The 27,265-nt window shown below is 41.3% G+C and overlaps 1 protein-coding gene across 1 annotated transcript; it reads left to right on the forward strand.

The window, feature by feature from the left end:
• On the forward strand, positions 1 to 27,024 carry xpnpep2 (X-prolyl aminopeptidase (aminopeptidase P) 2, membrane-bound). Its single transcript, XM_014211821.3, has 21 exons — positions 1 to 295; positions 888 to 949; positions 1,526 to 1,636; positions 1,719 to 1,782; positions 5,088 to 5,192; positions 6,980 to 7,066; positions 7,292 to 7,435; positions 10,070 to 10,171; positions 10,272 to 10,353; positions 10,450 to 10,651; positions 10,848 to 10,937; positions 12,590 to 12,699; positions 12,798 to 12,875; positions 12,979 to 13,050; positions 13,230 to 13,290; positions 13,615 to 13,684; positions 14,186 to 14,290; positions 14,533 to 14,592; positions 14,750 to 14,826; positions 16,902 to 16,991; positions 26,289 to 27,024. The coding sequence occupies exons 1-21, from the start codon at positions 187 to 189 to the stop codon at positions 26,487 to 26,489; spliced, it is 2,082 nt and encodes a 693-aa protein (XP_014067296.2). The 5' UTR covers positions 1 to 186; the 3' UTR covers positions 26,490 to 27,024.
• The last annotated feature ends 241 nt before the right edge of the window (positions 27,025 to 27,265 follow it).

Consider the following 27,265-nt stretch of genomic DNA (forward strand, 5'->3'; position numbering starts at 1 on the left):
ATTTATGGAATGGAGGAAAGAGATCCATACCTCAGCCAAAGTTCCACCCTTTAAGCTGTAGTGGTTGATCTCTATCAGAAGAGGGGATAGTGCATGGTGTATCATACAGACAGAGGGAGGAGAGAGACGTGGCAACACACTCACTGACACACCGACACACACACCTGTCTCACATACAGTACATTCATGCACGCATTACCGTCACTCTCTCTGTGGAATCGCTGGTGGCAGACAGTTTGTGCCAAGATGCCCTTTTCTGACTGGCTACTGGTTGGCACTCTTCTGGCACTTGGAGGTAAAAGTTTAGTTCTAACTTCCTGTGATGATTGATGTATCCATATTAATAAGTGCACAGTGCATGATTTATGTGCGAAAAGGCTATGCGAGAGGCTCTTGGTTGGTATAGGGTACATTCGAATTTGCCATCTGCTGTTTGTTTCATGCCTGTTGGATTATTCATTGGAATATCTTTGAATGTAATTTTACTGAGAATGAATCAAATGAGAATGACAATGATTATGCATTCTGACATGTTGTTTAGAAGTCAATCGTTTGATTGCTTCTATTGTCTTTGAGAGAACTATCGTGTTGCACGGGGATTTTATGAAAGGTATTATTATACACAATTTGTCTGGCTGCTCTCTTCTTTCTCTACTTGCAGAGATTCTATAATTTGTAATTTTCTCACCATTGCAGTTAGTCTTCATTTGCCCCTAGATGAAGTTACATAGATTTTTGGAGACAAATCACAGCTCTTACTGTAATGTCTGATTAAAATCAGTAACTGAACAACAACAGTACTCCACATTGATCTAGGAATGTGCTTACACAGCACTTTAATTGTCACTTTCCAAGGTATCTTCCTCATTTGTTTTTTCCCATTTCAGGAAGCTGGAATGTCATTCGTGCAGATGGTGGGTCTGAGAGGAACTGCTCTGCAATCCCACCGGTATGACGATCTAGCCCAGATTTAGTGCTGTTATACCATGTGTCCTTGTATACCATGTCCCTTCTGGGGATTCAAATAAATGTGTAGTGAATGAGTGTCAGATCAGTCAATATGTAATCAGGTCAGACACACAGTATGCAGCCATGTTTTTCCATATCTAAGGTTCACTCACTGGCATAATTAGCCTCGACCCATATTTATAAAGAGACTCAGAGCAGGCGTTCTGGTTTAGAATCAGGTCCTCCCTGGCCAAATCATTTGATTAATTAATATTTATTATCGAAAAAGGATAAACTGATCCTAGATCAGCACATCTAATCTGAAACGCTTTATGAATACGGGCCAAGGAATCTACACTAAATATCATTCAATTCCACTGTTGTTTTACTTCACTCATTCAGTCTGGACAAATATTGGGGAACTTGAGTTTTGGATTCCAGGAAACTCTCTATTTTGAGAAATACACCCATCGTGACTCTGACTATCACGTTAAACATGCATTCATGTTAGTAGGCGATTCACACAGATTTTAAGGTTGCAATTCAGCCCTCTAACCCTCTCTACTGTTTGTTCCAGTACCTGCCTTCCACTGTGGTCAACACTACCCTACGGCTGCAGGCCTTGAGGGAGGCTATGAGTTCCTTCAATGTCTCTGCCTATATCATCCCTGGGACAGACGCTCACCTGGTAGGAGTGTGTGTATGTACGCATGTGTGTGCGTGTGTGTATGTGTTGTGTGTGGGTTTGACAACATGTGTATCTCCTACAGAGTGAGTACATCGCCCCACGTGATGCACGGATGGCTTTTATGACGGGCTTCACAGGCTCTGCAGGTATATCTCTAGATGTCCTTTCCTCCTTTCTTTTTTCTCCCTTCTTTTTTCTCTCCTTCCTCTCTAATTCTCCTCCCCTCAGTTCTAAAATACCACACTCCCTTCCTCTCCTCCTGTCTCAGTTTTAGTCCTTCCCATTCATCTCACCGTTCTACTTCTCAGTTCATTTCTCACCCCTCCTCCTCCTCTTCCCTTCTCCTCCCCTACCTCCTAGTCCCACAATCATTCCACTCCAGCCCTCCTCTCCTGATACCCTCTCTTCCATCTTCACTGCTTCTTCTTCTCACATCCATCAGCTCCCTGCCCCTTCCCCCACCCTCTCAGAGCCATTGATGAGTGACAAATGAACTGTGAATCAGGGAGCTTCCATAGACCGATCAGCCTGGTCTCATAGACTAGACGTAACATAGAAAACTCAAATCCGGGACACTGAAATTAGTTTGAGGTGTTACATTTGGTATGGTTACATAAGACAGAAGGTTACCTAAGGCAAAAATAAAGGACGGTGGTGGGTCGGGGTGGATAGGTGGGTATATAACGCAAACATCTAGCAGCCCAAAGGTTGTCTGTTCAAATCTCATCTTGAACAATTGAACAAATTATCAACTTTTCAACTACTTACTTATTTTTAGCTGCTTTGCAACTACTTAGCATGTTAGCGAACCCTTCCCCTGACCTCAACCCATTAACCTAACTCCTAACCTTAACCCTATCCTTAACCCCTAGCCTAGCTAACATTAGCAACCTAGCTAACATTAGCTTTAGCCACCTAGCAAACATCAGCAACAACAACTTGGAATTCGTAACATATCATATGTATTGCAAATTTGTAACATATTGTACAAATTGCAATTTGTAACATATCATACGAATTGTAATTTGTAAAATATCAAATGAAATGGATGAAGGACATCCACAAATGAATACATACCATACTAAATGGAGGGAGACAGATTTAGGTACACTACGTTAAGTCTACCCTTGAGTCCAGGTTGGACAGATTGATGGGAGATCTATTCCTGGACTATTGCACTGACATAAACGGATGATCAATGCCATTTCTGTACTAGAGCTCAGGCAGATGAATAGATCATTCCAAGCACAGTTAAAATTTCTCCCCTGTGAATAAGAAAAGGTATTTTATAATATGTTTTATTTTTTATCCGGCAGATGTTCAGATTAGTCTGAGTCTGGCAGTTTGTGATATATAAATAGAGGTTAACACCAGTATTACAAAGCTGTTATGATTGTGTTCTGAAAATGCCTGTAATGATTTGGTGCATTTTGTGATCATTGGTACTGTTGTACGTCCTTCTGGTATGTACTTGTCATATAAAGTGCCTTCGGAAAGTATTCAGACCCCTTGACTTTTTCCACATTTTGTTACGTTACAGCCTTATTCTAGAATAGATTAAATCGTTTTTTCCCCCCTCATCATTCTACAAACAACACCCCATAATGACAAAGCTAAAACAGTAAAAAAAACAAAAAAAACGGACATTAGATTTACATAAGTAATCAGACCCTTTCCTCAGTACTTTGTTGAAGCACATTTGACAGTTGATTACAGCATTGAGTCTTCTTCGGTATGACACTACAAGCTTGGCACACCTATATTTGGGTAGTTTCTCCCATTCTTCTCTGCAGATCCTCTCAAGCTCTGTCAGGTTGAATGGGGAGTGTAGCTGCACAGCTATCTTCAGGTCTCTCCAAAGATGTTCGATTGGGTTCAAGTCCGGGCTCTGGCTGCGCCATTCAAGGACATTCAGAGGCTTGTCCCGAAGCCACTCCTGCGTTGTCTTGACTGCGTGCTTATGGTCGTTGTCCTGAGTGCTCTGGAGCAGGTTTTCATCAAGGATCTCTCTGTACTTTGCTCCGTTCATCCTGGCCTCGAACCTGACTAGTCTCCCAGTCCCTGCCGCTGAAAAACATCCCCACAGCATAATGCTGCCACCACCATAATTCACCGTAAGGATGGTGCCAGGTTTCCTCCAGACGTGACGCTTGGCATTCAGGCCAAAGAGTTCAATCTTGGTTTCATCAGACCAGAGAATCTTGTTTCTCAGATAGAGATGTGAGTGCTGCAGAGATTATTGTCCTTCTGGAAGGTTCTCCCATCTCCACAGAGGAACTCTGGAGCTCTGTCAGAGTGACCATCGGGTTCTTGGTCACCTCCCAAGGCCCTTCTCCCCCGATTGCTCAGTTTGGCCAGGCGGCCAGCTCTAGGAGGAGTCTTGGTAGTTTCAAACTTCTTCCATTTAAGAATGATAGAGGCCACTGTGTTCTTGGGGACCTTCAATGCTGCAGAAATGTTTTAGTATCCTTCCCCAGATTTGTGTCTGTGTCTCGGAGCTCTACAGACAATTCCTTCGACCTCATGGCTTGGTTTTTGCTCTGACATACACTGTCAACTGTGGGACCTTATATAGACAGGTGTGTGCCTTTCCAAATCATGTCCAATCAACTGAATCGCCAGTCAAGTTGTAGAAACATCTCAAGGATGACAAATGGAAACAGGATGCACCTGAGCTCAATTTCGAGTCTCATAGAAAAGGGTCTGAATACTTATGTAAATACTGTAAGGTACTTCTGTTTTTAAGGTTTTAATACATTTGAAAACATTTCTAAAGTAGGGAGTGTGATAAGGACTGGGAGACTAGTCAGGATCGAGGGAAAGTTGAACGGAGCAAAGTACAGAGAGATCCTTGATCCAGAGCACTCAGGACCTCAGACTGGGGCAAAGGTTCACTTTACAACAGGACAACGACCATAAGCACATAGCCAAGACAATGCAGAAGTGGCTTCGGGACAAGTCTCTGACTGTCCTTGAGTGGCCCAGCCAGGGGACAGAGCTTGAGAGGATCTGCAGAGAAGAATGGGAGAAGCTCCCCAAATACAGGTGTGCCAAGCTTGTAGCGTCAAACCCAAGAAGATTCGAGGCTGTAATCGCTGCCAAAGGTGCTTCAACAAAGTACTGAGTAAAGTGTCTGAATACTTACCCTGTATGTAAATGTGATATTTCAGTTTTTAATTTTATACATTTGTAAAAATGTCTAAAAACCTGTTTTCGCTTTGTCATTATGGGGTATTGTGTGTAGATGGTTAAGAAGAAAAAAAAGATTTAATACATTTTAGAACAAGGCTGTAACTTAACAAAATGTTGAAAAAGTCAACGGGTCTCAATACTTTGCGAATGCACTGTAAGTTGCCAACGCATAAAGGAGTACAATAACTCTAACATAACCACACATCATTGAAACTGAACACAACCCTCCATGATGTGTAATGTAACCCTCCCTCCCCAGGCACAGCGGTGGTGACCCTGAAGAAGGCGGTCCTCTGGACAGACAGTCGCTACTGGGTCCAGGCTGAACGCCAAATGGACTGCAATTGGGAGCTGGAGAGAGACGGTAAGATGATTTGATGTGATACATTAATCGATGCCAATGGAGACAGCTCGTCTTACTGGGGTCCGACATATAACCAAAAATACATTACAGACAAAAGTCTTTACAATTTGCAGACATTTAAAAACATTAACATGTCCTTTGTGTGTGTCATTTGTGTGCATGAGACACTACTGCAAAGAAGAGACTAGAGCTGCAGACTGTGTTGACTAGACTAGAGCTGCAGACTGTGTTGACTAGACTAGAGCTGCAGACTGTGTTGACTAGACTAGAGCTGCAGACTGTATTGACTAGACTAGAGCTGCAGACTGTGTTGACTAGACTAGAGCTGCAGACTGTATTGACTAGACTAGAGCTGCAAACTGTATTGACTAGACTAGAGCTGCAGACTGTGTTGCTTTCCTGTCTGCCTGATCCTCTCATTTCAAATCCACATCTCTATCTGATGAAACTACGAAAGGAGAAAGGAATTACAGTCACAGACACATACACAAAAAAAGTGCACAGTGATAGGCATGCAAGCCATCAATGAATCAATCAAATTCATTTTATGAAGCCCTTTTTATATCACCAGCAGCACAACGTTCTTTACAGAAACTGTACCCAGCCTACAACCCCAAAGAGCAGGCAATGCAGATGCAGAAGCACAGTGTCTAGGAAAAACTCCCTAGGACGCAATAACCTAGGAGAAACCTAGAAACCCAGTCTTCTTCTGGCTGTACCAGGTGGAGATTTATGGGTCCATGCTGTAAGGCCAGATCTTTTTTTCAAAGTGTTCAAACGTTCATAGATGACCATCTGGGTCAAATAATAACCATGGTGGCTGTAGGGGTGTAACAATTCAACACCTCAGGAGTCAATGCTGGTTGGCTTTTCATAAACAAGCATTTAAAGTTTCAAAGTGAAAGGTGCGGAGGGGGGTTAGCAGGAAGCAGCAGCAGGTAGGAAGTGAGGGGGTCGAGCAGCAGGTCTGGGACAAGGTAGCGCAAGTGTACCCGGTGTATTATCAAATATAAGCCTGAACAAAAACATAAATGCAACATGTAAAGTGCTGGTCCCATGTTTCATGACCTGAAATAAAAGATCCCAGAAATGTTCCATACACACAAAAAGCTTATTTCCCTCAAATGTTGTGCACAAATTTGTTTACATCACTGTTAGTGAGCATTTTATCCTTTGTCAAGGTAATCCATCCACATGAAAGGTGTGGCATATCAAGAAGCTGACTAAACAGCATGGTCATTACACAGGTGCACCTTGTGCTGGGGACAATTGAAATACACTCTAAAATGTGTGGTTTTGTCACAACACTATGCCACAGATGTCTCAAGTTGTGAGGGAATGTGCAATATACATGCTGACTGCAGGAATGTAAACCAGAGCAGTTGCCAGATAATTTAACATTCATTTCTCTACCATAAGTCGCCTCCAACGTTGTTGGAGGGGGAAAAACTAATTATGATTGGTTGCGCCCCTGCCCAGTCATGCGAAATCCATAGATTAGGGCCTAATGAATTTATTTCAATTGACTGTTTCCTTATATGAACAGTAACTCAGCAAAATATTTGAAATTGCTGCATGTTGTGTTCTTTTTTTTCATCAGTATATTATTATAATGGAGCTATGATAGAGGTAACCTTAAACAAACACATTGCCAAGGCTCCCAAATGTCAAACATTCGTTTATGTAATCTGAACAAATGAAACTGTCTCGGCAAGGAAGATAACTGTTGTGACAATGTTTACTCAAGCAAATGTCTGGTCTGTCCTATTGTTGCTTCTGCTCCACAGTGTCCATCAGCAGTATAACTGACTGGCTGATTCGGGAGGTTTCAGACACTGGCAACATCGGCTTTGACCCCTTCCTCTTCTCTATCCGTAAGGCAGCCCATAAAGATCCATGTCATACTTGACAGACTATGGCACTTTGGTTTAGCAAATAAGTATTCATGTACTATCAAATATATGGCACTATATATGCCACTTAGCAGATGCTTTTATCCAAAGTGATTTAAAGTACAGTAAATGCATACAGCATAGGCTGTGTATGTGATCCCTGCAGGATGTACTACTGTATAATGGTTGTCTTTTCCAATCCCATAGAAACCTATGAGTCCTACAGCTACTACCTAGTTCCAGCCAAGCTAATGCTGAAGTCCATCCCTGACAACCTGGTGGACAGAGTGTGGACAGACAGACCCCTCATCCCTCCTGATAACCTCATCCGCCTGCCCGACAGAGTCGTAGGTGTGTGTGTGTCGCTGTCTATCCGTGTGTGTGTGTGTGAGAGTGTGTGCGTGTGATGAGTGTGCGAGTGAGTGAGTAAGTTACTGTGCAGTTCCCTTTATCTCTGGGCTGATGAATAGATAAATACCGGCAAACAGTGCAGAAAGCCATAGGCTCACAAACTGTCATAAACATCCCCTTTAACTGCTTATGGCTGGCAATCATTGCAGGTTATTACTCTGTGGAAGGGGGAAATGAATTGGGTTGTTTCCATTAGTCTTGTCTCTGTGGGTTTCCCCTGATAATAAACACTTATAGTCAGTGCCTGATTTGGTTCAGAGCTGTCCTGAACGTGTACCAGCAAATCTAATTGTTGGGGAATTGCGTACCAGCTCCTCTATACAAACAAAGTAACCTATCCCTGTCCCAGATTCACACACTGAAGCAAAACAGGTTGATCAAATTGGAATGAAGACAAGATCTTCATTGAGTAGGAGAGTGGGCATTCATTCACTGATTCTGCTTTGTTCTACATTATTTGACGCTAGTCTGTGAATCTGAGAGTGACAGTAGGCTGTCCTGGGTGTGCAGGCTTTTGTTCAAGCCCTAGTCTAACCACATTGTAGGCTAAACATCAGCTGCTCAACAGGACCTTGATAAGTAGACTTGAGTGTTTCAGGGCTGTATCATAAGCCAAGCCTGCACACCCAGGAGCTCTCCAGATGGAGGGTTGACCACATGTTGACAACATGTGGCTAACTGTGCAGTTCTATGTGGGGGGCTAAGTGCCTTTATCAAGGGCACAATGCCAGGAGGTGGTAGGTCTACACGGGATCAGACACAGCAGCTTCCCAGTGTCAATAATGCTTACTTTTGCATGTAGGCTATAATAACCATTAACAGTGAATAATCAGAGAGCTCTATAGCATAATGTCATTGGTGAATTTTGGTAACCATAGTCTAATGGACCGACTTGGAAAAAGACAGCTCCTGCACTTATTCCATCCCAAGTCATGCACTGCTGATAGTTCTGTTTTACCTTTTGATTTCTATTATCATGATTAGACAGCAGTAGTGATGTGTGAGTAAAATCACTGGGGGAAGCCAAACCAGGGGGGAAAAAAGCCATATTACAACCTATGTGTTGTGGTAATTGCGTTGTTTGCTCTATAACCTGGTAGTTCATATGCCTTGACACCGTGATATACTGTATAGGCCTAAGGCTGAGAGAATAAGAAGACATAGCCTTCCCTGTAGCTCAGTTGGTAGAGCATGGTGTTTGCAACGCCAGGGTTGTGGGTTCGATTCCCACGGGGGGCCAGCACAGAAAAAAAATGTATGAAATGTATGCATTCACTACTGTAAGTCGCTCTGGATAAGAGCGTCTGCTAAATGACTAAAAATGTAAATGTAAAAAGACATTGGCAGAATAAATTCAACCACACCTTTGTTTCATCACTAAACTGGAGAGCAACATCTGTCCAGTGAAGACCACAAAGCATATTGCATGTAACAAACAGTTACATGACCTACAGCATGGTCAAGCAAGTTAATGTTTCTGACATTGTTGGACCACTAAACAACTATTGATTTAGAACCACGGAGAGTTACCACAAGTTACAAAGAAAACAGGAGCTGCCTCCACTATTCTAGCACCATTTCAACTTCAACATTTCAACATCATCAAATCACGTATGCTTAATCTAATGCAGTGACAAGTAAAATATACCAAAAATAATTTAGTCCAATCATCGTAAGCTAAATATGATGTGGCTGTTCATGGTTCTGATTTCTGTGTGTGTGTGTGTGTGTGTGTGTGCGTGCCAGTAGAAAAAACATGTTGACTCACCCTAGTTGTAGAGAAACGCGAATGCCATCCTCCTCTCTTTCATGTTGCCTAAACGGTCTATCACTCTGTCATACAGTACACACACTTATTTTTTGTTGTCCTAGGCTACCTGGCTAAAATGCTTGCTCGCTAGCCCAACTTCCTTTCATGGGAAATGTTAGCTAGTTAGCATTAGCCTTCTACAATGAAATTTTTGTCATTTTAGCAGACACTCTTATCCAGAGCAACTTGCATCTATATACATATTCAACTTCCATCCTCTCAGGCCAGGCCGCACATTGTATGAATATATGGTTGGATCAGAATCACTGTTATAATCATTGGCCAGTACGGAGAATTAAAGGTTAAACCTTTTTTTTTTTAAAGTAAAACCACAAGTCCAAATCTCAATCTCCATCTATTGCTAATTTAGGAAAGGACCTATTTTAGCCAGCTAGCTAGCCAGTTTACTTTAGCTCAACACTGGTAGGCTATTCTTTTATACTTTTTTTTATCAAGGAAGGCCAAAGCTCGCTGGCTTCCCGTGCATTCAATGCTACAGGCGGCAACAATGTCATACTCTTTTTGACCAGACAGAATCAGATAGATGGCCTACAAATACAGAAAAAGAGGGGCACTATTTCACTAGCTCAGATGCTTTCCCTTGGTCAATTTGTTAGGGAAACCTGGCTTCCCTTGGCATCCATGAATACACTCCACTGTTAGATAGTAAGTAAATGGAGGGATCATAAAACAAATGGCCTTTATGGTGACCCAGAGTCTGATTGTGTTTTCTCATCTGGCGCCGAAACACACCCGTTTGACAGAGAGGACCTGGCAGATGAAAGTGGAACACATACGGACTCAGATGACAGACAATCCTTACAAGCCCACAGCGGTCCTGCTCTCTGCTCTTGATGAGACTGCCTGTAAGAACGTCAAACCTGGAAACTCCACATTCATACTCATTCACTTAACATTTCATTATTTGAAGTCCTCATTGAAGTCTTCTTATCTGCTCTGTTTCAGGGCTGTTTAATCTGCGTGGTAATGATGTCCCCTACAACCCCTTCTTCTACTCCTATACGCTACTGACCTTGAATGAGATCTGGTGAGTCTGAAGTCCTAGTCCGCACTGCGTTACAGTGCTCAAACGGGCCCCTTGTGTACCATAAAAGTTGTTGATTAATTTTTCTCTCCCTCTCAGGTTGTTTGTACACAAGGACAGAGTGACAGAAGACTTGAAGCTATACCTGAACTCCACTTGTTTCCTAGCTCACTGTGTGCAGTTGTTAGAATATGAACAGGTGCGGGTAATGCTGAAGAACTACATGACAACACCTGGTGTGAAAGTGTGGATTGGAACAGAGTACACCAACTATGCCCTGTACGAGCTCATCACTCCAGAGGTGAGGACAGGGGTGGGATATAACCTATTATTAAACTCCTCACTGACTGGGAATGGTCCATTTAATGTGTTATATATTTATTTATCACACCTCCCTACACTTTACTGTGGAAGAAAGTTGTTGTTGTGTCGCATTTCATGTACATGAGTATGAACTGAGAGTATTAGAACCATATCGCTCTACCCCTCCGTTTTAGGAGAAGTTACTGACCAGTGCCTACTCTCCGGTGCTGACCACTAAAGCGGTGAAGGACGAGACAGAGCAGCGCATCCTGAGAGATGCTCATGTATGTGACACACACACCATTCAAAATCCTATTTTTCCTAAACCCTAACCCTAACCCTTAACCCTAACCTTAACCACAAATCCTAAACCTAACCCTTAAGCCTAAAATAGCATTTTAACAAATTCAAGACATGAAAAAAGCCCTGACTTTTCACGCATGCACGCACGCACACACACACACACACACACACACACACACACACACACACACACACACACACACACACACACACACACACACACACACACACATAGAGAGAAAGCTGGAAACTCAAGACTCCCTATTCCCTCTCTTTATTGAGTTGTGCCCTTATTAAGCCATAAAGTCTTACAACAGAGACGCTGGTGGCTCCAATAGCTCTTCAGATGTGTTATCAGTTCATCTCGACAAGCCATACTTTTCCATATTGGGATTGTTATATTAGAGGCAAGATTGCATACGTTAGCATTAGTGCTTTCAATACCCTTCATGGGATATCCTGTCTAAGATACCCTGATTTTCTGTCTTCTATCCATTACCATCAAAGTCAGTTTTTTATGATTGGCACCAATAAAGCCCTTAAATGTATGGTTCTTATAAGGGTGTGTTATTATAAATTCCTCCATTCCTGTCGTCATGGCTGTCAGCTAATGGGGATACAGATAAAGATACAGATCTGAGCGCGGCAATAAGATATGACAGACTGTTGTCATGGCATTGACATTTAATATGGGCCAAAATGTCAAGGTGTTTGTATGAATTATGACTCTGGATGGACATTGTCCTTTGAATCAGATCTAGAAATCAGCTTACACACCCTAACCTCAACCATTACACACCCTAACCTCAACCATTACACACCCTAACCTCTACCATTACACACCCTAACCTCAACCATTACACACCCTAACCTCAACCATTACACACCCTAACCTCAACCATTACACACCCTAACCTCAACCATTACACACCCTAACCTCAACCATTACACACCCTAACCTCAACCATTACACACCCTAACCTCTACCATTACACACCCTAACCTCAACCATTACACACCCTAACCTCAACCATTACACACCCTAACCTCAACCATTACACACCCTAACCTCAACCATTACACACCCTAACCTCAACCATTACACACCCTAACCTCAACCATTACACACCCTAACCTCAACCATTACACACCCTAACCTCTACCATTACACACCCTAACCTCAACCATTACACACCCTAACCTCAACCATTACACACCCTAACCTCAACCATTACACACCCTAACCTCAACCATTACACACCCTAACCTCAACCATTACACACCCTAACCTCAACCATTACACACCCTAACCTCAACCATTACACACCCTAACCTCAACCATTACACACCCTAACCTCCACCAGCTTGAAAATCCTAACCTCAACCACTGTGGGAAAAAACGGAAAGCTGATCTGAGATCAGGGGCCGTATGTACCCAATATCTCAGAATAGGAGTTCTGACTTAAGAGCAGTATTATCTTTTAGATCACAATTAATAAGATTACATGAACCTGATCCTAGATCAGCAGTCCTACTTTGAGACGCTTGAGTTCAAGGGTAACGTCATCCTACTTCTCAGTTGTAATAGGAGAATACCTTGTGTGGTCTGATTGTCCTCCCTTGCTCTCCGTAGGTGAGGGATGCCGTGGCAGTCATACAGCTGCTGATGTGGCTGGAAAAAGTTGTACCAGAGGGGAAAGAGACAGAGATGACAGCAGCATATTACGTCAATGAGCGTCGCAGGTGGGGAGAAGACATACACACACATGCATATACACACAAACGCAAGCACTTAAGCACGCACACACTTAATCGCTAACACTATCTTTGACACTTGACAGCAAGCAGAAGGACAGCAGGGGGCCAAGCTTTGAAACCATATCTGCCAGTGGGCCCAATGCTGCTCTGGCCCACTATAGGTATCTAGAGCTTATCTTTTCCACCTTGTCTCCTAATGTTTTTGCTTAGTATCTGCCTCACAGTACCACTAACTATTGTTTTGTCACAAACATTGTATTATAGCCCTTCTAATGCAACTAGCAGAAAGCTTACTGTTGATGAGATGTACCTGGTGGACTCTGGTGGCCAGTATCTGTGAGTAGAGAAGCTTATTCACTATAGCTGAGAATGTAGTTATCACCATAGAATTACAAATAACACATTAGATTAGTAATTTAATAGGATCTTTATGGTAAATATTTGCAGTTTATTCTTCAGTTATTATCCAGATTGATTAAAATGTGAGCCATGACTTGTTCTTCTTGTGACCATAGAGATGGGACCACTGACATCACACGAACTGTTCACTGGGGGACCCCCACCGACATGCAGAAGGTACAGGTGGCCCTATGGGGCTAAGTAGCTTTATATATACCAGGGATGGGCAACTGTGATGGGGGTGGACGCCACAAAAAATCTGAACTCATCACGAGGGGCCGGAGTGGCTTGCGGGTCTGCTTACCCACATCCATACCCGCAGTCTGAGCCAGCCCTAGCCTTTTGGGGGCCCAAGTGAAATTGTGTTACCTCCGTCAAATTGATATGTAGATATATACCTTTATACCTGATATATAACTTTATGTCGCCTATAGTTATTTCATGTCTATTCTCATCATTTCAAACCAATTCTCTGATCTACACTGTTCTCTCACTCCAAAGGAGGCCTTCACTCGTGTGCTCATGGGAAATATTGAAATCTCTCGGACCATCTTCCCCTCAGGGACAAAAGGTGAGTGCAATGCAATGTACAACTGCACAGAAGCAGATGCTCATTCACGTCACACTGTCAGAGGCTACTACTGGTGGATATGTAAAAGCATACGTGCAATGTTCTATACAACCACAAGAGGGCACTCTTTTTTCACTAGTCCCTTAGCAAGGTGATTTTGTGCTTATTTTACACAAAGTACATTGGGACTGATTGAGGCCCTGTTTGTTGAATACTTTGAAAATACATCTTTCCTTCTTTGAGATCGCTGATCTGACATGACTGAAAGGTATATTACAAGCATTTCGCTACACCCACAATAACATCCGCTAAACACGTGAACGTGACCAATACAATTTGATTTGATGAGGGAATCTTTACTTTCACGGTTGTGTTAAATCAGTGATTACTTCAAGAGAGGAAGGAAAAATACATGTCTTAAAGTATGGCAACAAGAAGTGGTTGTAAAGATTTGAAGGGTGTTTGACACCATGGCACGTTAACGCTTTTATTTATCAACAGGTGTAAACATGGAGATGCTGGGGCGCCGGGCATTGTGGGAAGTGGGCCTGAACTACGGCCACGGGACCGGTCACGGCGTGGGAAACTACTTTGGCGTCCATGAGTGTATAATTGCTTTACTTATTGTTTATTTTGAATCTTGAGTATCGTTTTATGATACTGATATTCAGAGTTGTTTTGATTTCATTGTAGCAATCACACTGTATTATTTTCACTTTTTTTTTTTGATTCTCAATGCTAAAAAAAATCATTGAATCCACTATTAAAAATAAGGGAAGGAAGTTAAAGTAGCTGTACAGTATGTGACCATAGATGTTTGGATTTGACTAATTTCAATTCCGTCACAGGGCCTGTTGGCTTTCAGAGCAATAACATTCCATTCCGGGAAGGCATGTTCACGTCTATAGGTAAGATCTTACCAAATCAAATTTGTGTCCTTATCTTCAATTAACATCTTGAGGTTTGTCACAAGGTTCATTTAGATTTTTTAGCTGCCTTTTTGACTTGAATGAATAGGAAGAGAATGGAGACCTTTATTTCATGAGCAGGTTGTATCTCTTCCAGAACCAGGATATTACAAGGAAAATGACTTTGGGATCCGTATTGAAGATGTTGTCGTAATCGTGCCAGCTCACACAAAGGTAGATAAACTATTGAACTACAGCATTTTTATTTAACATGTGGAAATATCAGATAAGTGTGGGTAAATATGAATAACATTTAACAATGATGGGGATGTATTAAAGCTGTGGAAAGATTCTAGCTATCCATAATATGACGTCAATTGTCAGATGTAAAATGTCTGACAACTACAGTGCATTTCCAAAGTATTCAAACCCCTTGACTTTTCCCACATTTTGTTAAGTTATAGCCTAAAATGGATTACATTTAAAAAAAAATCCTAATCAATCTACACCCAATGCCCCATAATGACAAAGCGAAAGCATATTTTATTTCTTTGCACATTTATTAAAAATAAAAAACAGAAATACCTTATTTACATAAGTATTCAGACCCTTTGCTATGAGACTTGAAATTGAGCTCAGGTGCATCCTGTTTCCATTGATCATCCTTGAAATGTTTCTACAACTTTATTGGAGTCCACCTGTGGTAAATTCAATTGATTGGACATGATTTGGAAAGGCACACACCTGTCTATATAAGGTCCTACAGTTGACAGTGTATGTCAGAGCAAAAACCAAGCCATGAGGTCGAAGGAATTGTCTGTAGAGCTCCGAGACAGGATTATGTCAAGTCTGGGGAAGGATACCATAACATTTCTGCAGCATTGAAGGTCCCCAAGAACACAGTGGCCTCCATCATTCTTAAATGGAAGAAGTTTGGAATCACCAAGACACTTCCTAGAGCTGGCCGCCCGGACAAACTGAGCAATCGGGGGAGAAGGGCCTTGGTCAGGAAGGTGACCAAGAACCCGATGGTCACTCTGACAGAGCTCCAGAGTTCCTCTGTGGACATGTGAAAACCTTCAAGAAGGTCACCCATCTCTGCAGCACTCCACCGATCAGGCCTTTATGATAGAGTGGCCAGACAGAAGCCACTCCTCAGTAAAAAAGCACATGACAGACCACTTGGAGTTTGCCAAAAGTCAACTAAAGACTCTCAGACCATGAGAAACAAAATCCTCTGGTCTGATGAAACCAAGATTGAACTCTTTGGCCTGAATGCCAAGCGTCACGTCTGGAGGAAACCTGGCACCATCCCTACGGTGAAGGATGGTAGTGGCAGCATCATGCTGTGGGGATGTTTTTCAGTAATAGGGACTGGGAGACTAGTCAGGATCGAGGGAAAGTTGAACGGAGCAAAGTACAGAGAGATCCTTGATCCAGAGCACTCAGGACCTCAGACTGGGGCAAAGGTTCACCTTCCAACAGGACAACGACCCTAAGCACATAGCCAAGACAATGTAGATGTGGCTTCGGGACAAGTCTCTGAATGTCCTTGAGTGGCACAGCAAGGGGACAGAGCTTGAGAGGATCTGCAGAGAAGAATGGGAGAAACTCCCCAAGTACAGGTGTGCCAAGCTTGTAGAGTCAAACCCAAGAAGCCTCGAGGCTGTAATCGCTGCCAAAGGTGCTTCAACAAAGTACTGAGTAAAGAGTCTGAATACTTATATAAATGTGATATTTCAGTTTTTTATTTTATACATTTGCAAAAATAAAAAAAAAACAGTTTTTGCTTTGCCATTATGGGGTATTGGGTGTAGATTTATGAGGAAAAAAACCTATTTAATCAATTTTAGAATAAGGCTGTAAAGTAACAAAATGTGGAAAAAGTCAAGGGGTCTGAATACTTTCTGAATGCACTGTATGTATGATTTTTACATGTGAAATGTCAGAAAATCATGTGTCTCACGTGTGAAATCGGCTTCGTGAGACATGACTTTTCCATAAGGGATGTCAAAGGTTGTGTTCCAGGCTGACTTCATGCATTGTATCAACCAATAGTTGTGTGCCACGCAGTCCGACATCAGATTGCTATATTATATGCTGATACGTTAAACACATTTGTATTTATTAGCAATCCCCATTAGCTGCTGCTGCTACTCTTTCTGGGGTCCAAAGACATTAAGGCACTTACATCTCACGTACAATGGTTGTGAGATCTGGCATGTGTCTGCAATGTAATCCGCTAGGAATGTGTCCAAAGACTGTGACAATCGTTGACTTTCTGCCCTTTGTGTATTTTTCTCCTGCAGTATGGCCATAAATACCTGACCTTTAAGACCGTATCATTAGTCCCGTATGACAGGAAGCTGATTGACACCTCTCTCATGAGCCCTCAACAGGTAAGAAACACATGGTGTGTTGACACTTAACTTGTACGCTCTGTCATGAGGCCTACTTACTGTAATGACAGCAGATACCATAAACACATAATCAGCAGTCATGATAAAACATCCTTACCACCATCACAGCTAGTTAGTTAATTAACAACTGAACTAAGACTGACATCATGCCCATCATTCAATTACATATTTCATGGAATTTCATTTCCTTCATTAATTTCCTTTATTATATTTGTTATTTATTATATAGATTCCCACTTTGTAAAATGACAAAAAGGGGGTCAGTGGAGACTAGGTCATTGGGATTACTATGTGTGTATTTTGATATGATCTCTGTTATGCACGTTAGGTCATTATTATGACTGCATTATAGTATGACTGAAGGTTCAAAAACATTGAACGGTTCAATTCTCTGGGACATCTAGTATGAGAGCATGAGGTAAATACACATTCGACAGACAGGTTGAGGTGTATTCATGCTGACAGTTTGGGTTTCCTCTGAAAATCCCCCTCATAGTTTACAGGCAGCTTCCAAAACCTGCATTTTTTTTTTTTTAAACCACGTATGACGTTTATCAGCAGTGATATTACTAACTATCCGAGGTCTCAGAGAAAACAAAGCCAGCACTTTCATTTTGTACATGTAGCCTGATCTGTAATCTACTCGTGTTTATGTTCAGCCGTACTACTTTTTTTTTTATTGTATCTTGTATGTTGGTCATTTTAGAAACAGCGTTCATATATTATTGCAGTTTGAATAAAGTACACCTGTCACTCAAAGTAAATCTCACACTACTTCTGTACACACACATATGACTACCGTAAAAGCCAAAATGGGTCACATATGACCTACAGTACCAGTCAAAAGTTTGGACACACCTACTCATTCAAAGGTTTTTCTTTATTTTGACTATTTTCTACATTATAGAATAATAGTGAGGACATCAAACTAAGAAACAACACATATGGAATCATGTAGTAACCAAAAAAAGTGTTCTAGGCAGAGTTGCAAAGAAAAAGCCATATCTCAGACTGGCCAATAAAAAGAAAAGATTAAGATGGGAAAAGAACAAAAACACTGGACAGAGATATGGCTTTTTCTTTGCAACTCTGCCTTGAAGGCCAGTCGCCTTTTCACTGTTGACGTTGAGACTGGTGTTTTGCGGGTACTATTTAACGAAGCTGCTGAGGACTTGTGAGGTGTTTGTTTCTCAAACTAGACACTCTAATGTACTTGTCCTCTTGCTCAGTTGTGCACCGGGCCTCCCTCTCATCTTTCTATTCTGGTTAGAGCCAGTTTGCGCTGTTCTGTGAAGGGAGTTGTACACAGCATACGAGATCTGCAGTTTCTTGGCAATTTCTCATATGGAATAGCCTTCATTTCTCAGAACAAGAATAGACTGACAAGTTTCAGAAGAAAGTTATTTGTTTCTGGCCATTTTGAGCCTGTAATCGAACCCACAAATGCTGATGCTCCAGATACTCAACTAGTCTAAAGAAGGTCAGTTTTATTGCTTCTTTAATCAGAACAACAGTTTCAGCTGTGCTAACATAATTGCAAAAGGGTTTTCTAATGATCAATTAGCCTTTTAAAATGATAAACTTGGATTAGTTAACACAACGTGCCATTGGAACACAGGAGTGACGGTTGCTGACAATGGGCCTCTGTACGCCTATGTAGATATTCCATAAAAAATCTGCCATTTCCAGCTACAATAGTCATTTACAACATGAACAATGTATACACTGTATTTCTGATCAATTTGATGTTATTTAAATGTACAAAAAATTGCTTTTCTTTCAAAAACAAGGACATTTTTAAGTGACCCCAAACTTATGAACGCTAGTGTATGTGGAAACTCTGTTGGAAAACTGTTAGAAAAGCATTCCAGGTGACTAATTCATGAAGCTGGTTGAGAGAATGCCAAGAGTGTGCAAAACTGCCATCAAATCAAATTTATTTCAAATCAAATCAAACTTATTTATATAGCCCTTCTTACATCAGCTGATATCTCAAAGTGCTGTACAGAAACCCAGCCTAAAACCCCAAACAGCAAGCGATGCAGGTGTAGAAGCACAGTGGCTAGGAAAAACTCCATAGAAAGGCCAAAACCTAGGAAGAAACCTAGAGAGGAACCAGGCTATGAGGGGTGGCCAGTCCTCTTCTGGCAGTGCCGGGTAGAGATTATAACAGCACATGGCCAAGATGTTCAAATGTTCATAAATGACCAGCATGGTCAAATAATAATAATCATAGTTGTCGAGGGTGCAACAAATCAGAAACTCAAGAGTAAGTGTCAGTTGGCTTTTTCATAGCCGATCTTTGAGAGTATCTCTACCGCTCCTGCTGTCTCTAGAGAGTTAAAACAGCAGGTCTGGGACAGGTAGCACGTCCGGTGAACAGGTCAGGGTTCAAGCAGGTCTGGGACAGCAGGTCTGGGACAGGTAGCATGTCCGGTGAACAGGTCAGGGTTCCATAGCCGCTGGCAGAACAGTTGAAACTGGAGCAGCAGCACGGCCAGGTGGACTGGGGACAGCAAGGAGTCATCATGCCAGGTAGTCCTGAGGCATGGTCCTAGGGCTCAGGTCCTCCAAGAGAGAGAAAGAAAGAAAGAGAGAAAGAGAATTAGAGAGAGCATATTTAAATTCACACAGGACACCGGATAAGACAAGAGAAATACTCCAGATGTAACAGACTGACCCTAGCCCCCCAACACAAACTACTGCAGCATAAATACTGGAGGCTGAGACAGGAGGGGTCAGGAGACACTGTGGCCCCATCCGATGAAACCCCCGGACAGGGCCAAACAGGCCATCAAGGCAAAGGGTGACTACTTTGAAGAAACTAAAATATAAAATATATTTTGATTTGTTTAACACTTTTTGGTTACTACTTACTACATGATTCCATATGTTTTATGTCATAGTTTTGATGTCTTCACTATTATTCTACAATGTAGAAAATAGTAAAAATAACGAAAAACCCTTGAGTGAGTAGGTGTGTCCAAACTTTTGACTGGTACTGTAGTTTATTACTGCTAGTGTTTTGACTTGATTTATTAGGATCCCCATTAGCCGACGCCAATGGGGGGACAGCTAGTCTTACTGGGGCAGACGTATAACGAGAAAGACATTACAGACAAAATACTTTACAATTTACATACATTTAAAAACATTAAAATGTAGTGTGTGTGTGCATCTGTCAGTTACACATACATGTCAATACATACACACAAGCAGGTCACATGGGGGAGAGGCGTTGTGCCATGAGGTGTTGCTGTATTTGTTTTTGAAACCAGGTTTGCTGTTCACTTGCGCTATTTAAGATGGAAGGGAGTTCCATGCACTCGTGGCTCTGTATAATACTGTATGTTTCCTTGAATTTTTTCTGGACCTGGGGACTGTGAAAAGACCCCTGGTGGAATGTCTGGTGGGGTAAGTGTGTATGTCAGAGCTGTGTGTAAGTTGACTATGCAAAGAATTTGGAATTTCGAACACATCAATGTTTATTATAAAAACAAAAAGTGACACAGTCAGTCTTTCCTCAACTCTTAGACAAGAGAGACTGGCATGCATTAGTATTAATATTATCCCTCTGATTACAATGAAGAGCAAGACGTGCCACTCTGTTCTGGACCAGTTGCAGCTTAACTAGTTCTTTCGTTGCAGCAATTGACCATATGACTGTGCAATAATCAAGATAAGATAAACTAGAGCCTGCAGGACTTCTTTTGTGGAGTGTGGTGTCAAAAAGCACAGTATCTCTTTGTTACAGACAGACCTCTCCCCATCTTTACGACCATGGCAGTTTACAATCTAAGCTAACACCAAGGAATTTAGTCTCCTCAACTTGTTCACCAGCCACACCATTCATTACCAGATTCATTTGAGGTCTAGAACTTAGGGAATGATTTGTACCAAATGAAATGCTCTTAGTTTTATAGATGTTCAGGACTAGTTTATTACTGGCCACCCATTCCAAAACAGTCTGCAACTTCATTAGCTGTGGTTGCTGATGTGTATTTGGTTGAATCATCAGCATACATGGACACACATACTTTGTTTAATGCTAGTGGCAGGTCATTGGTAAAAATAGAAAAAGTAGAAGGCCTAGAGAGCTGCCCTGCGGTACATCATACTTTACATGTTTGACATTAGAGAAGTTTCCATTAAAGAAAACCCTCTGTTACTTAAGATAGATATCTCTGAATCCACGATATGGCAGAGGTTGAAAAGCCATAACACACGTTTTCTCAACAACAGGTAATAATATCAAAGGCTGCCTTGAAATTGAACAGTACAGCTCCCACAATCTTCTTACTATCAATTATTTCAACCAATCTTCAGTCAATCAATCAATCAAATGTATTTATAAAGCCCTTCTTACGTCAGCTGATGTCACAAAGTGCTGTTCAGAAACCCAGCCTAAAACCCCAAACAGCAAGCAATGCAGGTGTAGAAGCACTTTGTGACATCAGCATCACTTTTTCATGTGTCATTGCAGTACATGTTGAGTGCCCTTCTCTATAAGCATGCTGAAAGTCTGCTGTTAATTTGTTTACAGAGAGGTAGCATTGTATTTGGTCAAACACAATTTTTACAACAGTTTGCTAAGAGCTGGCAGCAAGCTGATACAGTTGTAGGTCTGCTGTCAGAACCAGTAAAGGCAGCATTACCACTCTTGGGTAGTGGAATAACTTTGGTTTCCCTCCGGGCCTGAGGACAAAGACTTTCCTTTAGCCTCAGATTAAATATATGACAGATAGGAGTGGCTATAGAGTCAGCTACCATCCTCAGTAGCTTTCCATGTAAGTTGTCAATGCCAGGAGGTTTGTCATTATTGATCGATAACAATATATTTTCCACCTCTACCGAATTCATTTTACAAAATTCTAACTTGCAATGCTTTTCTTTCATTATTTGATTTTTTTTATACATGAGTATGATGGCTCACTCTTCATTGTTGTCATTTCCTGCCTAAGTTTGCCCACTTTGCCAATGAAGTAATTATTAAAATGATTACCAATATGAAATGGTGTTGTGAATAAGCCATCTGATTCGATGACAGATGGAGTTGAATTTGTACTCCAAAGTATTTTTTCCATCATTCTTTATATCATTGATATTGGCTTCATAATACAGTTTCATCTTCTTTTTGTTGAGTTTAGTCACATAATTTCTCAGTTCGCCCCATCTCTTTCAGCCATACAGTTTTTCAATTCCTCATCAATCCATGGAGCCTTAACAGTTATATCAGTCAGTTTCTTAACATGTGCATGTTCATCAATAATTGAAAGAAGCAATTTCATAAATTCATTAAGTGCAGCGTCTGGATGCTCCTCATTAATCACATCAGACCAAGAAATATTTTTAACATCATCCACATTAGAGGCACAGCAAAAACTATTTTAGGCCCAGCTTTTGGAACTTTGGCTTTCCTGGATATAGCCACTATATGTGACTCGTTTCAGGAAACTAGGCGTATGTTGCAAGTCACGACTTCACAGGAGAGCCATTTGAACGTTTTATTTTTATTTTTTAAATGTGTTTTGGCAGAAATGCCTTCTAGAACATGTGAACTTTCATGTGACTTAATAACAAACTTGTGTGCCATCTGTAAATACGAATAAAACATTTAAATTACGAGCCTTGTTGGTTAAGCCACAGAAAAATGGAGCAACCTTCCCACTAGCCATGATTGGCTGAGATAATGAGTGGACTGGACATGCCGAGAGAGTTCAGATTGGTCTGCCATATAGAAGGCTTCTGTCTATTTGAGTTGGTCAGTCCGTGTTGGTAATCATGTCGAACGTGGCTTTTTAAAAATGTATCGTGTAGTGGAGCTGCATAAGTGTTACTCTCCACTTTCTGGAGGATCGAGTTTTGAAATCAGTGTAATTAGAGTATGATAGCTAAAGAGATGTTTTCTCCAACTGTCTCTGGATTACATCTTCAAACTAAGGGCAACCGTGGCATGGCATCCGTGACAGAGAAACGCATCCATCATGCATGATGCTGTATACGGGTAAAATAGTCTAGCTAGCTACATTTTCAGATATTACTCATTTCTAATTTTGACAGAAAGTGGTTTCATTTCAAGCTAAAGTGTACTGTTAGCTAGCTAGCTAACGTTAGCTGGCTAGCTCCCTAGCTAACATTACGTGTATGACGTTATTATTCGTATCCCAGAACCGTTTGCTTTGCTAGTTAGAGCCTAATGTTAGCTAGCTATTGTGATCACTGCATCCAATGGGTACGTATACAGCTTTAGAACAAAGTTTTACAGTATTAGTAAAAATGTGATCAATACATGTGGATGATCTTGTTCCTGGTAGGTTGATTAATAACCTGAACCAGATTACAGGCACGGGTTACAGTGAGAAGCTTCCTCTTGAGTGGACAGCTTGATGAAAACCAGTCAATATTCAGGTCCCCAAGAAATTAGACCTCTATGTTTACATCACACTACATTATCAAGCATCTCACACATTATTTAGATACTGACTGTTAGCACTTGGTGGCCTATAGCAACACCTCAAAAGAAAATACTTTAGATGTGCCAGGTGAACCTGCAACCTCAACACTTCAATAACACTTGACATAAAATCTTCTCTAAGCATTTAGGGCTCCCGAGTGGTCTAAGGCACTGCATCTCAGTGCTAGAGGCGTCACTACAGACCCTGGTTAGATCCCGGGCTATAACAAAACCAGCCGTGATCGGTAGTCCCATAGGGCAGCGCACCATTGGCCCAGAGTTGTTTGGCTGGGGTAGGCAGCCATTGTAAAATAATAATTTCTTCTTAACTGACTTGCCTAGTTAAATAAAGTTTTATAAGTTACAGGGATATGTCTCTGAATTGACTGAACTTCATCTCTTAAAGTAAAGATGGACTGTCGTTTCTCTTTGCTTATTTGAGCATAATATAGACTTGGTCATTTACCAAATAGGGCTATTACCCCTAACTTGTCACAACACAACTGACTGGCTCAAATGCATTAAGAAGGAAATAAATTCCACAAATTAACTTTTAACAAGGCACACCTGTTAATTGAAATGCATTCCAGGTGACTACCTCATTGTAACGATGTGCGCTGAGAGTCGGGAAGCAAGTTCAGGGAGTGAGTGTTTTAATAAATAAACATAACATAATACAGAACAAGAAAACACAAACAACGCACAGACATGAAACAGAAACAATAACACCTGGGGAAGGAACCAAAGGGAGTGACGTATATAGGGAAGGTAATCAAGGAGGTGATGGAGTCCAGGTGAGTCTGATCACGCGCAGGTGTGCGCCATAACGAGCAGCCTGGTGACCTAGAAACCAGAGAGGGCACCACGTGACACTCATGAAGCTGGTTGAGATAATGCCAATAGTGCAAAGCTGTCATCAAGACAAAGGGTGGCTACTTTGAAGAATCTGAAATATAAAATATATTTTGATTTGTTTAACACATTTTTTGGTTACTACATGATTCCATATGTGTTATTTCATAGTTTTGATGTCTTCACTATTATTATACAATGTAGAAAATAGTAAAAATAAAGAAAAACCCTTGAATGAGTAGGTGTGTCCAAGCTTTTGACTGGCACTGTATACAGCAACACCTCACCCATAAGCATTCCTGTCTCTTCTATAGATGTTATATCCTTGTATTGCTACTGCTCTGTCATCAAATGAAATATCTAGTGAATCCTAGAAATGACTAATATATGAATTTTATCTTATGTTAGCAAGTTAATGATTTCACTAACCTTATTTCTAAGGCTACATATATTAATATGGGCTATTTTCAGCCCTTTCCTGGGTAACTTATCAGGGATAGACATGGAAAAGAGCAAACAAAGCAAGATAAAAATATATATACATATACATTCATTGTGTGTGTATATGTGCGTGCATGTCAGTGGCTGTCGGTGACGTTTAAGATGAGGGAGAACGATTATTTTATTATGAGCATGGCCGTATTTCTATTACAGCATATTGGATGACTGTCATTCATATTCCATTCACCCAGCTCAATGTAACATCAATAGGTTTAGGCTACTACCTTTTCCTTGTAGCCATCATGAGGTTGCTACAACCTAAAAAGTTTACAATGTAGGTGCATTGGTCAAGAGAAAAATTTGAGTAATCGAGGTGACAGACAGTGATACATTTAATACTGCCTTGTACACTCTTGCCTGCATCTAGCTGATCTAGGGTGTAATCATTAGTCCAGCAGTTCTAAATGAGAATTTCTATTGGACAAATTCAGGTATGTTTATCCCCATTTCTTTCCATTTGCTTCCGTTTAAGAAACAATTTTCAACAGAATTGGTGGAATGAATACACCCCTGATCATACGCAAACACAGTTCACTTTCATAGGAGCCACATACTGTAGAAACAGCATGAAAATTTTGCTCATTGTAGAATTCCTTCTTGCATCTACATGCTCTGGCAACACAGTAATAAAACCAAAAGCTTAGCTTGACTTGGAAGAGTTCCAGTATTGGATAACCATAGCCAGCTAGTTAAATAGCATCCCTCTTTGTTTGAGCTGGGTGTTTGAGTAGGATAAACTAGCTAGTTGCATTCGTTAACTAAGTGAAATTGAAAGTAAAACAAAAATACAATTAAATATCTCTTTTGCTTCTCCTTTATTTTTAAAGAATTGAATTGGTTCAAAATTGTTCCTCTATTGTCTTTCTCTCTCTGAGTCAACTACTCTCCAGATGTTATGCACTGCAGTGCTAGCTAGCTGCAGCTTTTGCTTTCACTACTAGATTCATTCTCTGATCCTTTGATTGGGTGGACGACATGTCAGTTCATGCTGCAAGAGCGCTGATAGGTTGGAGGACGTCCTCTGAAAGTTGCCATAATTACTGTGTAAGTCTATGGAAGGGGGCGAGAGCCATGAGCCTCCTAGATTTTGTATTGAAGTCAATGCACCCAGAGGATGACGGAATCGAGCTGTCCTCCGGTTACACCATGGTGCTACCCTACAGAGTACTGTTGACCTGTAGACCTTCATTACAAAACAGTGTGTTTTAATTAATTATTTGGTGACTTGAATATATTTAGTATAGTTTTATCTAAAAAGGCTAACTTTTTTAATGTTTCAGTATTTTTATGAAATTCACTGAGAAGGATGGTCCTCCCCTTCCTCCTCTGAGGAGCCTCCACTCGTGCATGTGGCATGTGTGAGTGCATGTATGTGTGTCCGTGCCAGCTTACGGTGGTGCGTGGCACTGGGTTGCTGCTCATTTGTGTCTGTGCCCCACTGACCCTGTCTCCATTGTTCTCCCCTTCAGCTACAGTGGCTGGATAATTACTACCTGACCATACGTGAGCTAATGGGGGCTGAGCTGGACAGGCAGGGCCTGACAGAGGAGAAGAAGTGGATGCTGAAGCACACAGTGCCTTTCCAGAGTGCCACTGCTTCTGCTGCCGTCTCCTCCCTCAGCCTGACCCTCACCGCCTTGGCCACCGCCCTCCTCCACAACCTCCTCTGAGGAGCCTTCATCCCTCGCTCCACTTCTCCCGCCATCTCTCCCACCATCTCTCAGTCCTTCTCTCCCTTCATCTCATCGCACTCCATCTTTTATGGCTAGTATTATTATCTTAGCTGTCAGCCTATGCAGTGCCTGTGCATAGTAAATGTATTGTTGTCATTCAATGTTTGATTTCAATGCATGTTTTGATTAGTACCTTTAAGTTTATTTCAATTTGTTTATTTCGTTATTTGGTGAATATGTTCAGCTGGTTTGTTTTGTCATTTTTTGATGTGTCCAACCTCTCTGTGTTTCGAATCAGTTTTTTTATTTGCATCCCAAAAGGGGGTCTTGGCTGTAGACAGTGTAAATTGATTTGTAATTTATTAAAAGAGGATTATTTGAAAGTTTGAGTACCATTTTGTTAACTGACCTGTAGTTCACTACTTACTTTCTGTGTAGAATGATTTAAATGTATATCAAGCATACTGTACTTTGTCCCTGAAGAAAAAGTTTAACCAAACAAACTCAATATTAAACACTACATTACAAGATGGCCATGATGACAGAGTGAATGTTGTATTGTAATCTGTGCCTGTTAGCACTTTGTGAGGGACAGATAATTGGGGTCATCATCACATGCTGTGTTAATCAGTGTCTCTAAAAGCAGCCATTGTCACTGTCTGATATGAGTCTCACCCCCCATCCAACCAACAGCTCTTGAGGTTCGTCTAGCTTTACCACATGTGAAGAACTAGTGCCAGCGAGATAGGGCTGTTGCTTAGCAACAGACCTGT

The sequence above is a fragment of the Salmo salar genome, chromosome 09 (assembly GCF_965601325.2).
Source record: "Salmo salar chromosome 09, fSalSal1, whole genome shotgun sequence".
Lineage (NCBI taxonomy): Eukaryota > Metazoa > Chordata > Actinopteri > Salmoniformes > Salmonidae > Salmo > Salmo salar.

What these genes read in the sequence shown, in the direction of transcription:
- xpnpep2 (XM_014211821.3), top strand. Translation starts at nt 187, where the DNA reads ATGCACGCATTACCGTCACTCTCTCTGTGGAATCGCTGGTGGCAGACA. An exon ending in CTGGGACAGACGCTCACCTG is followed by an intron (nt 1,637 to 1,718) that starts GTAGGAGTGTGT and finishes TATCTCCTACAG; the next exon opens with AGTGAGTACATCGCCCCACG. An exon ending in TCGTGCCAGCTCACACAAAG is followed by an intron (nt 14,827 to 16,901) that starts GTAGATAAACTA and finishes TTTCTCCTGCAG; the next exon opens with TATGGCCATAAATACCTGAC.